Source organism: Drosophila takahashii, chromosome 3L (genome assembly GCF_030179915.1).
Source record: "Drosophila takahashii strain IR98-3 E-12201 chromosome 3L, DtakHiC1v2, whole genome shotgun sequence".
NCBI lineage: Eukaryota > Metazoa > Arthropoda > Insecta > Diptera > Drosophilidae > Drosophila > Drosophila takahashii.
This window is the reverse complement of record NC_091680.1, coordinates 24,047,089-24,064,328: the sequence shown is the minus strand read 5'-3', so window position 1 is coordinate 24,064,328 and position 17,240 is coordinate 24,047,089. Positions and strand designations below refer to the sequence as shown.

The window sequence follows — 17,240 nt, the reverse complement described above, 5'->3', positions numbered from 1 at the left end:
CGATTTCTGGAACACTATTAAAAAAAGGCGTTTTGCGGTGCTATTACATTTCGCTTAAAAATTAAAAAAAAAAACCCGCCCCTTGAAAGTTTTATTTTTTATCTTTAAATATTTTTTTAACTCTACAAAAATCTAAAATTATTTTTTTGTAGAATAATTGTTTTGTTACAAATATTAGTCTAACTACAAAAGTTTTTGTCCAATTGACCTACAATTTTTTTGTTAATCTACAAGAACAAATTTTTTAAAAAAATAGAATTTTTATTTTTGGCAATACCCTACTCTTCCCTTAAGGGATCTATCGAGGTAAATAAGTAAAAGTTCCTACTGGTAACACAGTGAAATCAAAGAATATAGTATTGATAGAAATACTTTGCGGTAGGTTTAACTGACTCATTAATATCGAAGTGGACTGATTCTAAAATACTCCTACTGGTGCAATCACCGCAACAAGGTTAAATACGTGGACTTGCCTTCTAAGCTACACGTCATCAATAGCGAAAGATTAGATATAATAGTCGACATTGCTTGCTTAAACTAACTTAACTTATGGATGTGAAAATATTATATGACATATTTAAATATTTGTTTTTTAATATTTCAAATGTTTTGAATTTATCTTATCTAAAGCCCTATTGTTTTTAAAGGGTGTCAAGTCCTGTACAGAAAGATTTAACAAATTTGAAAAACAATAGGGCTTTAACTGTAATCTGTAAAGGGCGACGCCACTTCTTCTGCGTGGTCACGTTATTGGATTTCAATACTTCCCGTTTTGGGTGAACCACCGGTTAAGATTTACAAGGTATGGTTCAATCTACTGTTTTTTTCGCACGCTTTGTATTTGAAATCTAATCTGGAGAGGTCTGCCTCGATCGGCGGCCGTAAATAAGGGAGTCAGTGCCCAGATAAGGCCGCTATATAAAACCTCTCCTGAAGTGCTCGCGTAGCTCAGTCCAATTTCAGACAATTACCATGAAACACTTTGCCGTTTGCGCCCTTCTAATACTGCCGCTGGTCAGCGGTGGATTCTTGCCACCCACACCCACCAGGCACTTTGTGGCGTACGAGATCCAGTCCACCAACAACTTGCCCCAGATGGAAGGTAAGAGTCAGTAGGAATATTCCGGGAAATACAGAGAACTTGTACTAACAATCGGTAAGAATACTATTTTGTAGCGCGGATGAGTAATTTTTTTTATAACTAAAATAAAGTAGTTTAATAATAAATATAATTATACAAATATTTATAACAATTTACATAAAAATAAAGGCATATTTTTGACCCCATTTAGTCATCGTCAAGAAGATGCAGGCAATGCTCCAGAACATGATTCCGGACATGTCCGTCCTGGCCGATGCTGTCGCCGTGCCCGACATGTCCGTCCAGTCTGACGCCGGAGTGCTGCCCGATATGTCGGTGGCCACTGATGCCGATGAGACCCCCAGGAGGCGTTCCGCCCAGTTCAAGGTTGCCCCGATCGCCGCCAAGGTTGCCGCTCCCATGTTGGCCCAGGTCCCCGATATGTCCGTCCAGGCTGACGCCGGCTTGATTCCCGACATTTCCGTGGCCACCGATGCTGACGAAACTCCCAAGCGCGCCTCCTTTGGCTTCAAGAAGCCTCTTTTGGACAGGATTGCCGGTGCCATTGCTAGCGTCGATGCCGATCTCATTCCCGATATCTCCGTTGCCTCCGATGCTGATGAGACGCCCAGGAAAGCTATTGCCGGTCTTAAGACCCTGCCAAAGATGATCAAAGTCTCCGGAGGCGAGCCAGTGGAGATCATGACCCACGCCGATGCCGATCTTATTCCCGATATGTCCGTTGCCTCTGATGCCGATGTGACCCCCAAGAAGGCTGTTGCCGGTCTCAAGACCCTGCCTCAGTTGACCAAGGTCTCCGGAGCCGAGCCCGTTGTCCTTAAGGCTTTTGCTGGCCTCAAGACCCTGCCCCAGTTCACCAAGGTCTCTGGAGCCGAGCCCGTTGAGCTCAAAGCCCAAGCTGATGCCGATCTGATTCCCGATGCTTCCGTGGCTACCGATGGTGAGGATAAGGGTGAGTAGCTTTCTCAGTAATGAGCTCTTTTTCGGAATAAAAGGCTTAAAAATAAATTTAGAAATGTATCATAGTTATTTATTAATATTAATATATTTTCTTATAGCTGGCAACCAGCTGCCCGATATTTCCGTCGCTGACGATGCCAAATTCGATCCCAAGATGACTCTGGCCGCCCTTTTGGCCAAGCTCCATTAATTGATTTCGGAATTCGTCAACTCACCCTGATTAAATCAGAAATCATCAATATCTAAATGGTTGTTTGCTTTTGTATTTATAAGTTTTTGTATGATTGCCAATAATCAATTTTTGAGAAAACCGTATGACAGCTGGTTGTGTTTTTGTTTTCATTTGTTATCAGCCATTGATTGAAGCAATATGATTGGTTTGATTTAATATGAGTTTCCTATCGCACAATTTGTTGTCTTTGCCAGGTATATATATCATCATTATTAAGAAAAAGGTGGGACGTCATCTATTTATCTCATGAGGTTACTAAAAATTATATTATTAGATTAGTAGGTAATACCTACTAGGTATAACTCTTTGTAAAGATCTCATTAAATGTCAACAGAATTCTTGTCTTCTGTGTTCGTATAGGGGGGTAATCTATTTAACTGAAGAAAATTTATGTATATAGATGGCGCAACTTGACCTCAGCCATCTTCGCAACGACGGACAGTTCCCAAACTGGAGATACAAAGAGACCGGACTTAATCCAAGTTCAGGCTTTGCATGTTGCCCAAGGAAAGCTGATTAGTTTTGGCCCTGGACTAACCTCGCAACTAACAAATAAAATTAGTTTTTTTTTGTTGGTCGGGATAGCTGAGAGACGGAGGTGTATTGTATCGCTAGCTATTTATAAAAAGGAATTAACGGCAAAAACCGGACCCACACACAAAAGTGGCCGAATGTGATCCCAATGTGGCACATGGCCATAAACAACGCGGGGGTGCAGAGGTCGTTCGGAGCGGGGAGTTGGCGTCAGTGATGCCGAATTGGACTCCTTATGGATCAGGATAAATAAAATAAAAAACAATTAATGGGTATATTTGATAAGTGGTAAATAATATATATTCTATTTATAGGGAATGGGAAATACCTGTTATTCAAATGCCTCACATTAATTTAAATTTTATTTTTGTTAAAGAACTCCTTACTCCAAATAAGTTGTTGCCATCACTGCTCTGTGTGGCTGGGGTTGTTGCGATTTTGTTCCTGCTGCCGTTGTGATTTTCATACAAAAGCGCTAAAGCGGCTACTAAATTACGTGCTCATGTGTTCTAGTTCGAGTCAACTCCCCCTTTGGCCGCCCCCTCAACCGAACCGCCCACTCCGCCGACCCCTTTCCATTGCCAGCAAATCGCATTTGGAGCCGCTAATGAACCGCAGTGGTCCCGACCAGGAGGCGGCCGTCGGTGATGCTGGTGGTTCGGGTACTTGTGCATATATATCGGCGGTGCTGCAGTCCCGACATCGTACGGGTTCTGTTTCTGGTTTTTGTTTTCGGTTTTTTCGCAGCTTCGCTTTTACCTTTTGCCGCATTTTCAAACGGGACAAGTTAGTGGAACGACTGTTAAATATCCCGCAAAGCGCCATAAAAGCAGCCAGATATAGGTAATAAAATAATTTCAACAACCGTTTAACCATTTTCGATAGATAACAACTTATAGATGTTTATGGGTTTTATTTCAAGGCAACTGTGTTCTTCGAAAGTAAAACATGAAATTGTAATTAATTATTCTAGGAATTCTGAGGATCTGCCATGGCTGTCATGCATATTCATTTCAAAATAATTAAAATTAAAAATTTAAAAATTTTAAGCTGATCTAAGAAGAAGAAAAGCGCGGAAATCTTTAATCTCAAATTTGCATAATGACGGTATACCCTTGTAATCCTCAAGTACCGGGTGTAAAAATTCCGTTTAAAAGTGTAACAACGCTGTTAACTATTGTGGGCAGGCCGATGGATTGAATTGCATGGCATGGGGGCAAAGAGGGAGGAAATAAAAAGGGGGATCGGCAACAATTGGTGCTTGATTAAGGTGAGTTACCTATGCCTGCGTGAGGAGAGTTGAAAGGGCGCCGCCGAAAATTTCAATAAACTCTCAACACCGAACCGCCATGATAAATTTTATTATTGGTATGCCCTCGCAGTTAAACTATTCATATAACTAAGTTTGGGATATTAATTTCCTGCAGGGAAAGCTACCAGTTTGCCAGCAGAAAAATAAAAACAAATCAATTTTAACTTTGTGCTATTTTCTAGGCTTAAAGTTTAGAATATATTGTGGCTTTTGCCCTACAAAATGTCTCAGTTAACAGGTCTTGGATCGCAATCCTAAACTATAACTTCTTTTCATTTACTTTGCGCTGCTGTTGCTGCCAGGACCAAAGTTTTCTCCATTGCGCTGTGGCTTTGCAGCTGTCGCATTTGATGTGACCCTTCCACCCATCCAGAACATCCCTCCACCCAAAACCCCCTCGGGTGGTCTTCGGCTGCACTTATTACAAAACTTTTACTTCTTCCCGTTTTGCATTTTCATTTATTTCGCCGCCTTTCATTCACTTTCGGCTTTGTTGCTGCTGCTTAAGCATATCACTTCACTCTCGAAGAAATTTCATTTCGCTTCCTTCCGCTGTTTCATCCACTCCAGCACTGAAAACAAATAAATATAGAAATTGCGTTGTGTTTTTTTTTATTTCCTAAAGTTTCTTTTACTAATGTTTTCTGACCGAATGAACGATGTCTTGTGTTTCGATGCAATGATTTCTAACCAATATATTAAATGAATGCCAATCAATTAATGTTCCATTACAGATTTAACGTAAACATGTACTTTGTACATAGGCGTATGCGTAATTTATTGCCCTTTTTTCAATCATTATAATCTTTTTCTCAAAATTTAATTTAACTGAATCCAAGTCTAATATTCTAATATTGATGTTCTAATAATTATTATTCTAATAATTAATAATGTTATTAATGCATTTATATTCAATTTCTTTTTGTGTACCGTGTTCCTTGTTTTTTTCAACAGAAAGTTTTCGCTGACTTTGGCCTTTTGATTTCCATACTGCATTTTGCAGTTGAATTTTGTTCTTTTTTGGGGACCTAAACTTTTGCTTTCAGCCGGACATGAGCTAAAATATATATTTCTACTATATATTTGAGACCCCGTCGTCAATATACAAATATTCGAAATTGACTTAAAGTTGGAGACCAGCTGTAAAATGAAACTTGAAAATAATTTTAATCAGTTTTCAGGCAATTTCCTGTGGCCTGTTTTGACTCCAAACTTTTTTAATATAAAGATCGTTTTTTCTGAGTAAGAATTACTTGACGATATTGGTATTTTGGACTGAAGAGATTCTCCTCAGGGGAGAACCATGAAAGGGGTCAGTTCGTTGGCTAACCTTTTGCTAATGACTTCCTTGTCGTCGCTGTGGCCTCCTCAATAAGATAAGCCCAAAGTGCAACAGCAACAGCAAACACAACTGGCAACCAGCAACATCACCAACTAGCAACTTGCAACAACAGCAAAGACTTCAGCAACTTCAAGAATGTTTAGCGAACACGCGATGACAACAAAACCACTTCAAACAGGAACGACAAAGTAAGAAAATCGAATTTTATTTACCCTTGCTGTTATAACCAAAATAATTTGAGAGAATACGATTTTAATTGATTTTACGAGATATTATAAAAAGATGTTAAAAGAATTGAAAATCATTTACTTTAAGAGTAAATTACCAAAATTGAATTAGTTAGTCTTATTTAGTTAGTTAATCTTATTTAGTACGAAAGTATAAAAATATGTAGGTTTGATTTATAAAATGGTAATGGGCTCTGTAAAGGTATATAAAAGGGAGTACTTGAAAACTTTCATGCGCAAGCGAGAAAGCAACAAACACGACAGGCGTTTCAGCCGAAAGCCAACAGATGGCGCCATCTAAACTGTTTGTAAAATAAATAAGATTCACTTGCTAAGAAAACAAGAAATAATTCGCCGCAGGTAATGTCAAAACAGTAAAATTCTCTTTTCGAAAAAGACAAATAAAATTGTCAGCTTGGAGAGCTCGTAAAAGTTTGGACATATCTCAGCAGGGGGAGTTTTACTTTTAAAGAGTTAGTTAGTCGCTGATTTTTTATTTATATGAAGCGATTAATATTATTTAAAATCTTTATAAAGGCAGTAAGAGATTGTCATTTTCTTACAACTTACAACTTTTCCACATTTTCCCACACACTTGAATATTATGCCACAACGGCCAATTTAGTGATTAAAGTTGAGCACTTTCGCCTCGTTAAACGTAGCTCGTGCACGTGAGCAACTACATACATCCCCAAATAAGCTGTTGCAATAACCACTGTAATCATGGTTGCAACATGCCACTGCCACCATATCGCTGTCTTGACCTTTCCAAACCAAATAGGCAGGCACTCAATTAATTTGAATAATAGTCGAAGAAATCATTTTTATTTTCGCTTATTTTTTTTCTTGAATAAATCATATCAGATTTGCAAAATAAATAAAAATCACACGAAAACTGACAGATCCCATCGTTAAACATAACTTATTTTCCCATAGCGAATATTTTTTTTGCAGTTTATGTAACTTATTTTTTGAATTTTTATTACCTCGCCAATTTTGTGCTCGTGACCTGCGGACGATTCATCTTCCAGTGGTTGCATTTCAGTCTTATTTTTTGGTAAAAATAAATTTAATTAGCCAACGATTTTATGGAGTTGTGGGTAGATGTGAAGGAGAGGTTTTCGGTTGCTGCAGTTGCAACTTTGACATTTTGCCGCATTAGCAAAAGATTGCCGCAGTACGTGATGTCGGCTACCCCCTCTTTTTTCCAGACATCCTCATCTTTTTGGCCCTGGTATTTTTGTTTCATCGTTTCTTTTTCGGTTGGCATTTCGGTTTTGGGTTATTCAGTATTTTTTAGCCCTGCCGGTAATAAATATTTTATTAGACGCGGTGTGAAAGGTGTGCAAAATTTACACCGGTGCCAGCTGAGTTTAGGGCCTGCATGAGTGGTCTTTTTCCTGGCTGAGTCATTTGCGGGGATTTGCATTTTTGGCCATAAAAAACGCGAGTTGGCAGCTCTTTCTGGCATCCTGTTTATGGTTAAGAGAGGGACGGAGGAGCGTTGGGGGTGTGGATTTTAAAGCCCCAATTTGTTTTCCCTCTTTATTTATATTTATTGTGGCGTAATTTTTTTATGTCCCTGCCTGGCATTGTTGAAAGTTTTATGAGAAGTGAGAAGCGAAAAGGATCAGTAGGTTGCAGCTTTCGCTTATTATGGAACTCATGGAAATGCCTTTAAATTGAATAGAAAGGAGTATGGTTAAAGCAGCTTTAAGCAAAGATTGAGTTGTAATGATATTGATATTTGGATGGATATCCTTTACTTGTTATACAAGTTACTCGTAGAGTAAAAGGGTATATTGTATTCGTGCAAAAGTATGTAAGAGCTAGAACGAAGCGTTTCCGACCCCAAAAAGTATATATATTCTTGATCAGGGTCAAGACAGTCTGTCTGTCTGTCTGTCCGTATGAACGCTGAGATCTCGGAAACTATAAAAGCTAGAAGGTTGAGATTTTCTACACTTATTCTTGGGCTTCCTACGCAGCGAAAGGTTAATTTCACCCGTGTGCCACACCCCCTCTAACGTCCACAATCGCCCACTAACGATTATAAAATGTGTCTGGCGGCCACACCTTTAAAGATTTCCGAGAAGTATAAATGCAATTTTGTTGTGTATATTTATACCTATCGAAATGTAAAAGACATTTTTCAAATTAGACCGTTCATTAAAAAATTATACGCAATCAAAAAAAATGTTATATATCCATCTCCCTCGCACTCCCTTTAGCCGAGTGCCGGGTATTAGATAGTCGGGACACGAACCCGACTATAGCGTTCTGTCTTGTTTTTCATTAAGAAATAAAAATGGAGATATAAATTAGTAATTTAAAATTACTAACTGAAATTCTATGCAATATACTTTTTGAAAGAATGACATAAATAAAATCTATAAAATTTTTTTTTAAAATGGCACCTTTATCTTAAACATCTATGCAAGAAATTTCTAACTGACGTAAGTCCTAGTAGTTAGCATATTTCACTTGCCATTTCCATTCCCAATTTTCCCATTGTATTTTCGTCTTGGCTGAGCTGCGTGTTTGCAGCTTGTAAGTTTCGCTCTTAATGGCACATACTTTTGCCAAAGACTGTTGCTGCAGCTGTTTAACCTAGTTATTTATGACACTTGGTCACACTTTGTCAACCCTTCACACCCACCCACGAGCCACACATATTTATTTTCTCCACTTGCCATTGTTTTTGTAAATTCCTTTTGGCAAAATGAAAATTCCTCTCCAGTAAATAGTTTACAGGACATCGGAGTAAAGGAGTTGTTGTCCTGTCTGGATGAAAATATTTGTGCACTTGCATTTTATTAAGGCTGCAGAGAGAAAAATCATGATCATATTATCTTGTACAATATTTTCGGTCATAACAAAAATAAGTGTTTTATGTATCTCTAGCATTATAAGTTTAAAACCTAACATAGGGCGATGTTGAAGATTCCATGTCACCAACAATTGTGATAAACAATTTTTCCCAGTGTTGCGGTGCACCTCGGTCAACCAAGGGTGGTGTTGTGGGGTTAAAAAGAGGTGGTTCCGGCACACGGAATTTATTATCATTGTCGCCTGGTCAATGCACCTGGATGCCAAAGAGGGGAAAGGGGGAAGACACACCGGGATGTCCCCTGATGTCCTGCAACAAATGCTCTGGCATAATTAAAGCCATTTGTTTCGGCCGGGATCGGTGCGGGTCAGTCGATTTATTGTATTTTCCAGTTAGTTTATGCTTCGAATTGAAAATCGGCAGGAGTTGAAGTGCACTTAAAATTGCTTTTAAAATTCAGTATATTAAACAAATTGTGAATTTAATTTAATCATTTTTTAACGAATAACAATATTTAAAGCATTATAGATTTTTTATTTTGCTTAGTAGATCCAAGAGTAATTTCATAATTTTCAGTTAGTTTTTTTTGACGATTAATAAAATTTTAAATACAACACGTAAGATTTTGAAACCTAATTAATATTACTATATATATTTATTTATAATTGTGATCTTAAGGTTTTCCGTTTTTGAGTGTGGAAAATAACAATGAGCATGCAGCATCCAGCATAAATTGCAAAAGCCAAATGGGCAGGGAAATCAATTAACCAAATGCTCGAAGCTCATTAAGTCCGCCACCCGAAACGAATTATTGTATTATAAATATTCTGGCTCTAGCCATTAATTTCAATCGCGGATTGTTGTTAACAAACGACGGCATTCGAAAATGTTCGCTGGCTTTCAAGTGGCTGCCGATCAATTTTGACAACGACAGCGTTTCACAAAACGATTTATGCGCCAACATTATGGGTACTCGGTGCATTTAAAATCATGTACAATTGTAATTTATGCGCGGGAAATGTATTAATAAATAAAGGCAAAAGAGCAAGATGCTAAAGATTAAACGCTGGTAGCGTTCTGAAAGTGGTTAATACCAGAGGATTAAGAAAAGGAAGAGAACATTTTATTTTTTTCAATATTTTCTATATTTTTGGTTTTATTTTCCCTTGCCGAATTGAGTATAATATTACCAATTAAATTCTGTAAACAGAAGGAATATACAATAAAAACCAGAAAAGTATTTTCTTTATTTAAGTTATCAGTTCATAATTTTGTTAACCTATAAAAAAAATATTATAATTCGGCAAAATGATTCGCCTAGGGAACTCCGAAATCAGAGCTCCAAATGCAAATATAAGTAAGGCAAAAAAAACAACTCGGGCCTATTGGACCGCTCACATTAATTTGATTTAAGCTTCGCTGCTTTTTTGACATTTTTATTGTTATTGTTTTCTGGTGCGCTTTTTTCTCGCTTTTTTGTCTTGCTGTGCGATATCGGGGGTTCCCATCGCTTATTGTTGTAACGGTGGCCCTGCATTGTTTTTTTAAAGCATTTTCCAACACATTTTATCGTTCGTTTGTTTTTTGTTCGGCGCGTTTTTGTTCCCAGCTTGCTTTTTATTTATTTGGGCCATTGTTAAATGGCATTTTCATGCTCAACTGGCGTCAAATATGGAGTTCCCAACTCCAAAGCGCGAGAAAAGCAGGAGGTTCGGGGTGTTGGCTCCCAAGTTTCTGACACGTGCCCAATTTTGGTGGCGGGGTGACAGGTGAACATTTAAATTTTCTCGTTTTTCAGTAATAAATAAACAATATATTGTTTTGTTCAGCGAAAATAATAACTTTCCAAAAAACTGCTGATAAATTCATTGAGCAATAAATAGTTGTTGACTTTTTTCAGACACTGTGTCGTCCATAAATTCAATATAAAATATTCAAAATATGATTTTGCATATAAGAGCGCAATTTGTTGGTTTGTTCTGGCTTGTCTATTTTTTTGCGGCCGCAAGTTTGTAAATATTTTTGTGCAATTTGCTACACATTTGTTTTGCAATTTGTTTATACATTTGCTGCTTACAGTGGGAAATAATTTTTTGTAAAAGCCAAAGTTATTGAAAATAAAAAAAATACAAAATTATTTTCATGCTTAAAAAAGAAAACCTTCTTATATAAACTTCTGGGGCATTCAAATATTTTGAATAAATTTCTTACCTATTTTATGTTTTTTTTAGAATAACGATTTCTTATACCTTACTTATTTATCATCCCACTGCTAGTTCTATAGATCCCACTGTTTGCATACTCTACTGTCTTTCCGTGACAAACTAAAATATTAAATTCGAATGTATTGTGAGCAAACTGCGTTTCCTTCACGGTTGTCAGACTCTTGGCACTCACTGTGCCACCGTCTCTGGGCTAATGCAAATTTAAATGGCAATTTGTTTAAGCCTCTCAACTTTAACCCGGCAATCCACTGCCCAAAAAATGGGGCAGGGCAGCGGAGTAGATGTAAAAATGTTACTCACATTTGTTTCGGAAAAGAATTCGCAACTCGGAACAGGGAAGCGGAACGGGAAAAACGAATGGGTGGCTGGGGGGAAAAGAACTCAACTAAAACGCATAAATCTTCGTAAAGTGTCAGTGTCCATATTTTTTGTCTTCCTCTTCTTGTTGCTCTTGTTTCGCTTTCAGTTGCGTACTTGTTGTTTTTGTCATTGTCAGCAGCAGGAACTTTTTCCACCAGATCATACAGTCGTATTTCCATAAATGGAAAAATTACACGGTACTTAAAAGGTAAATATATATTAGAATTATTCCAAGGATTGGTGACACTCTTGGAAAATAGTATTTAAATAAGCTCTTTTTAATATCAGCCCTAAGATACATTTTTAGAATATTCATATATTAAAACAGACTTAGACTAACAAATTATTTTATTTTCAAATTATTTCATATAATAAGATAATAATTTAATCACAAATAAGATATCTTAATTTCGACTTAACACAAAAAATACGTATACGACCCATAATACACGTAAGAATTATTTGGAGTTAGTATACTCTTAAAGTATGGTTCTTTAATATAACAACATTTTAAAAGTTATATTTAAAACACATGTAAAATATTTAAAGGAAATTCAAGTGTATTTATATAGTTCTTAAGGAAGTTGTACTGTATTTGTTGCCGCTGCTGTTTCTGTCCATTGCGTTTTGGGGTAATTTGTACGCATTTCTTTTGTCATTCTGAGCGACTTTGGTTTTTTTGGATTTGTTTGCTTACCCTACAAAAAAATATGTTCTGTTGCTGTCATCGAGGCCGCTGTTGCTGCTGTTGTTTATTATTGTTATTTCATTTGTTTATTCCATTTTCATTCGCCACCAAGTGTGTGAATTACGAGTGGCAAAAAGCGGAAATTAGTTGCAGGCCTCCAACCCAAAAATATCTGTTTCTACCAAAAGTTGAGCAAAAATAATTATAAAAACGAGTGCCGGGAAAGTAATGGCACAAAGTGTGGCTAAGCTCTGCAAACTAAAAACAAAAACAATTAGGAACAGGCAAGGGGCAATTAGTTGCAGGAGAGGTCAAGGAGGGGAAGCCCAGGAAAAGCTGGGGAAAATCAGGGAACAGCGGGTGGAAGAGGAAAATGGGAGTAAAACACAGAGATGGACAGCAAATAAATGCAAATGAGTTTTGCAGCAGTCTACTTTTTGTCTGCGTGCACTTGCAAAGCGATTAGCAACATTTATCCAAATCTGAAAGCGGAGAGAAGTTCCAAGGGGAGAAGTACCGAAACTTTCTAAAAAGGTTGCGAAACAGAGGGGCAGTTAAATGATAAATAAACAAGTGTTCGGCCACTTGCTCCTCCCTTTGCACTTGGTGCTAAATAATTGCCAAAGAAGAAACAAAATTGTTGCGTAAATTGCTGCAGATTCATTTACAGAGACGAGACTTAACGTATTTAAAGTATTTGAAAACAAACAAAAGTTCTTTTTAGCCTAATAAAATACTAACTAAAGTCAAATCTGAAAAAATTTCAACAAAATTTCAAAATTTTCTTGTCATTACTGGTGGCCAAGAATTTAGATCGAGACTGAGTCGAGTCAAAAATCGGCAACAAATTACAGCACAGACTATACGATTAATCAAAAAAAGTTAAGGAACTAAGAATACGGAATCAAGAAACTTAAAATTATATTTATTTTGAATGCAGCCAACATAGATAAAAAGGCATATCGCTAATATTGGTTGCATTTTAATGTTTTCGAAAATGCTGGTTCTTTTTCTACATTGCTATCTAATAAAACCAAACTGGTAAAGTTATCTTCTATATAGTGTCAAACTGGTTCTTTTGTGCGCCTCTTAGCAAGTGTATATTTTTGTAAAATATTTGTCAAATTATTAAATTGAAAAGTAATAAGGCAATAAGTGCGCTAATTGAATTACCACAGGAGAGTTCACTCGACTGACTGGAGTGGAATGCATATGTTGGATTACCAATTATGCACAGAGCTAGATGTAATGTATAGACCAACTGGTCTGTAAACAATCTAATACCCTGAATCCCCTTCAAATATTTCCCTCCATCAAGCAAACAAAAAGAGGATTTCGAGGGGTGCTGTGCGTTTTTGCCCGGCTAATAAGCACTTAATTAAATTAACGCTGCAGTCCGAAAAATCAGAATTTATCCCTCCCCCGGCTGCTGCGGAAATAAATGCAATTAAAAAATATTAAAATTATATAACAGACGGACAGAGATGGAGCTCTATCTATCAGGCTTAAAAGGGAGGAGCGGTGGGTGGTATATTGACGTTGCCAGGATATTGTGGTTGCCACAAAAGGTTGCGGGGGGAAGAACGGAGTGGCACACATAGTTTCCACTCGCCAACATGGGGCAAAAATGTTGGCTAATTATTTGCAAAATATCGGTAGCTCCTGTTTATGCAATTAGTCATATTGCAGGTCCGTGGGGCAGTCGGATTTCCCGCCGGTGGTGGTGGCAGCGGTGGCAACCCTAAAGTAGTTTATTAAAATTGCACAAAATTCGTTGCAATTTCCAGCGAATTTTCGTTCCGTCGAGTGCAAAATTTCATATGCAGATGAACAATTTTCAGCAACAAAGTGGAGCAAATTAACAAAAGGGATCAATTGAAGGGCCACCAGGGCTTAATCAAGCCTCGACGAAAAATTAAGCAAAATCTGTGATACTTTTCAGTTGTTTAGCAAAAATTTTGAAATTAAAATAGGTAAAAAAGAGGGCTCAGGAAAACACACAATTTCCACCAGAATGGCCACCTGTCTTTGCTCTATTATCGCCCTCTATCTTTTCCCCTCAATTCGGCAGCACTTTAATTCCGGCTCAATTAGAGTAGAAAACTTGATAAAAGTTGCCATCGGTATCATTAAATATGCCACTCATTGGAACCCTAAGGCCCCACCCTGTTTCTTTCTCCACCCTAATATATATCTAACTGGGGGCTGTCTGTCAACCACAGAGGACCAATTCCAATGCTATTCAAATTGCGTATCCATCTTCATTTATTTCATTTTCCTGTAATTTCCTCAAAATTCTTTCTTTGCTGATATTGCCCATGGCATCCCTTTCCACCACCGCTTTCTGCCGATTTCTTCTGCCTCCATCCCCTTTTATCTATTTTCCTATCTTCGTGGACGGCACGTCTTTTCCTCTTTTTTGGTCGGAAATAGAAAAGTGCGCCAACTTTTCGCCTGAATTGGCAACGCTTACACCTCCCAGCGCCCACATTCCTCCCCCTTTAACCCCTATTGGCTGCACTTTTGCCAGGAGTCTTTTACACAGTGCAAAAAATCGTATCAATATTATGTATGATCAGTAAAAAATGAAATAAACAAAAATTAAACAAAATTAATTAAGAATGTTTTATTTACATTTATAAGTTGTATAATTGTAAGAGAAAGTAAAACGAATAATAAACATTTTAAAATGCTGTTTAAGGATTTAAGGAAATTCCGATTTTTTTCGATTTTAAAAAAAGTATTTATTAAGATACTATGTATTTTTTCGCAGTGATCTTCCTCTGTGGTGAACCTCACTCTTGCGGTTTTGCGGTTTAGTGTGTGGGTTGAGTGCATCCATCGGACGACGATGGCAACCTGTAATCGTTCTTTTGCGCCACATTTAAAATGTCTCTGGGTGTCTCCTTCATCTCTTCGCCAGCTCGCCTCCTGTTTTTTCCCCGACCTACCCCCCTTTTCATTCCCTGACCACCGCCACTGTACATCTGTCTCCGTGTCCATTCGTTCATGTCTTGTTAGCGTAAATCAAGCGGAACAAAGCGACGGCAGCCGGGAAGAAGAATCCGGCTGAACTGCCGGAGGAAGCCACCGCAGAGGCGGAGAAAGTGGGTGGGGCAACCGGGGTGCAGCCCCCCTTAGCTGCAGCCCCCTTCGAAGTCAAGTCGCTGGCTAGAAATTTATTACGGCGCTCAAAAGCGGAAACTCGCTGGCTAAACTGCGCCTCTGGGATTGGGTTACGGATTGCAGTCCGCCGGAGAGACAGCTAGCTGGGATGTCCTTTTTGCCAGGACCTCGTTGATTAAGCGCCGCGCCAAAGCTTTCAAAATGGCTTTGTAATGCGGTCGGATGAGGGATTCGCTTTAAATTGATAAATTCCGCCAGCTCAACCGCCGGGAAATCTCACGGATCGCTTTAGATTGCCAAGGTGCCATTATGATTTGTTTTTTCCAAGGATTGAGAGTACCACATAAGTGCTATAATGACTGATACTGAATTTATATTGTTTGAAAAAATAATTAATTTAATTACAGATAATTAAAACAATTTACTAAATACGTTAGGATCTATTTATTATTTATTATAAGCTATATTTTATTTAGGTGAATTCTTCTGGTGAATATTAGGTTAATAGAGTCAATTGAAATCAAACTTTGTTTCATAGCCATTAGTTAAAGTGATAATTATATTAGCAAATGTGCCTGCTTTTAATCGCTTTTATAATGAAACTAACCAGGGGACTGACTCTCTCATGATAAAACATAATCCGACTGCACCTACTCACCGTTGCAAGCCCCCTTACAAGCTGCCCAAGCTTAGCCCCAAGTGTTTGGCCTTTAACCGGATTCAAAGCGATTTGCCCTTAGAAGGCTTGTAAACAAGGTGCCAAATATCAGGAGAAAACTGGAGACTGACCCCAAAACTCACCCACGCCCTAAGACCAAATAAATCGCCTGCTCGGACTGCAAATGCAAATCAGCTTGAAATACGCAGCACTTTGATGGAATAGCCGGGGCATGTGTAAACCAATTTCGCTTGCCAATTAGTGGAGGAGGAATCTGAAATCCGTTCATACACTCATAAACATGAACAAAAGCCTGAGCTCCGAACAATGCTGAAGTCGAGAAGGCTCGTTGGGAGCACTCGATAAGGAGATGAATGCAATTTATTGATTGCCAGCCCGGGCAATTGGTAATTAGAGCCTGTGGCAAGTGTCCTCCTTGAATTATTGACATGATAAGCGCATCATCAGCCCCGGTCCCCTTGCATTGCCCCAGAAAATGTCCCGACTTGCTGGCAATTAGCTGGCATTCGAGAGAACTTTTAAATTGGTCTTCTGAAGCGGGCTTAAAGCGACTTATCTCTGGGCAAAAGGAGTTTCGTTCAGTCATTTTTTCTGTTTGTTCAATGGAGCCCAGTGGCAAGTAACAACTGCTGATCGGGCTTAAATTGAAGCAAACTTTGGGTTATTTGTCGGATACTTTGTGGCTTAGGTCTATCACAGTATTTGACACTTGCCAATTTTCCAACGGGATGACCTCGATTCTTAAATTGCATATCTTAGTGGGAAAGTTCTTGCATGTGAAACCTTAATAGAGCCCTTTATGAGTATTGGCCATTTTAGTGCTTTAGTTTCTAGGGTCATAATAATTAAATATCACTCATACGCACTGGTTAACAATTTTCAACTACTTGCCACAAAGTGCATTTATCCACATTCTGTACAGTATGCCCCAAAATTATAAGGACATGAATGTTTACTGTTTTTACAAAAATTCGCCACCATGCTTAGAATTTATTTGCTTGATTTACTCAGAAATTTAATTATTTAAAAAAATTATTTTTTTTCTAAAACGTTATTTACTAATAGTTTATCCATGATATTTACTGTTGCCTAAATGTTTATGGTATTGTGTGTCATATATTAATAGAGAATGCATAATAAACAAAAGTGGCTCGCTTACGCAACAACACGCTTGCAGACAAATGACAACAAATGCAGCAGCAGCAACCAATGCATTAAAATATGCAGCTGCAGTGGAAACAGTAATAACAATTTTCATTGTCTGTGTTTATGTGGGCAAGTGTGTGTGTTTGGCATCAAATTTATAGACTCCTCTGCTGGCCCGAAGCCATGACTTTCTTATAAATCCTCTCACTTTCGTTCTGTGAACATAGCACTGTACTCAAAAATTCCACAAAGTTGATGGTTTTCAAAACTTGGTAAAAGTTTACTGACGAAACAACAAATTTATGAACTAATGTTGATACCCTTTAACGTATTCTCACATGTGTTTTGTAATATTTTTAAATTGTATCATAATTTTCAGCAAAAGCTTTAAATGTATTTATTAGAATCATATAAGTGATGCAATCCTTTTCTGCGGTGTATTTTTGGGCCCCAGACAAATGCAAATTGTATACATAA

The 17,240-nt window shown here is 37.9% G+C and overlaps 1 protein-coding gene across 1 annotated transcript; it reads left to right on the top strand.

Moving 5' to 3' along the window:
• Nucleotides 1-950: 950 nt before the first annotated feature.
• LOC108055562 (uncharacterized) lies at nucleotides 951-2,377 on the top strand. Its single transcript, XM_017138940.2, has 3 exons — nucleotides 951-1,102; nucleotides 1,293-2,054; nucleotides 2,161-2,377. Exons 1-3 carry the CDS (start codon nucleotides 973-975, stop codon nucleotides 2,250-2,252), a joined length of 984 nt encoding a protein of 327 aa, XP_016994429.2. The 5' UTR covers nucleotides 951-972; the 3' UTR covers nucleotides 2,253-2,377.
• The last annotated feature ends 14,863 nt before the right edge of the window (nucleotides 2,378-17,240 follow it).

Excerpts from the sequence above, each read along its gene's own strand:
- LOC108055562 (XM_017138940.2), top strand. The coding sequence starts at position 973 with ATGAAACACTTTGCCGTTTGCGCCCTTCTAATACTGCCGCTGGTCAGC. Across the intron at positions 1,103-1,292 it reads CAACTTGCCCCAGATGGAAG|TCATCGTCAAGAAGATGCAG; the intron begins GTAAGAGTCAGT and ends GACCCCATTTAG. Across the intron at positions 2,055-2,160 it reads TACCGATGGTGAGGATAAGG|CTGGCAACCAGCTGCCCGAT; the intron begins GTGAGTAGCTTT and ends ATTTTCTTATAG.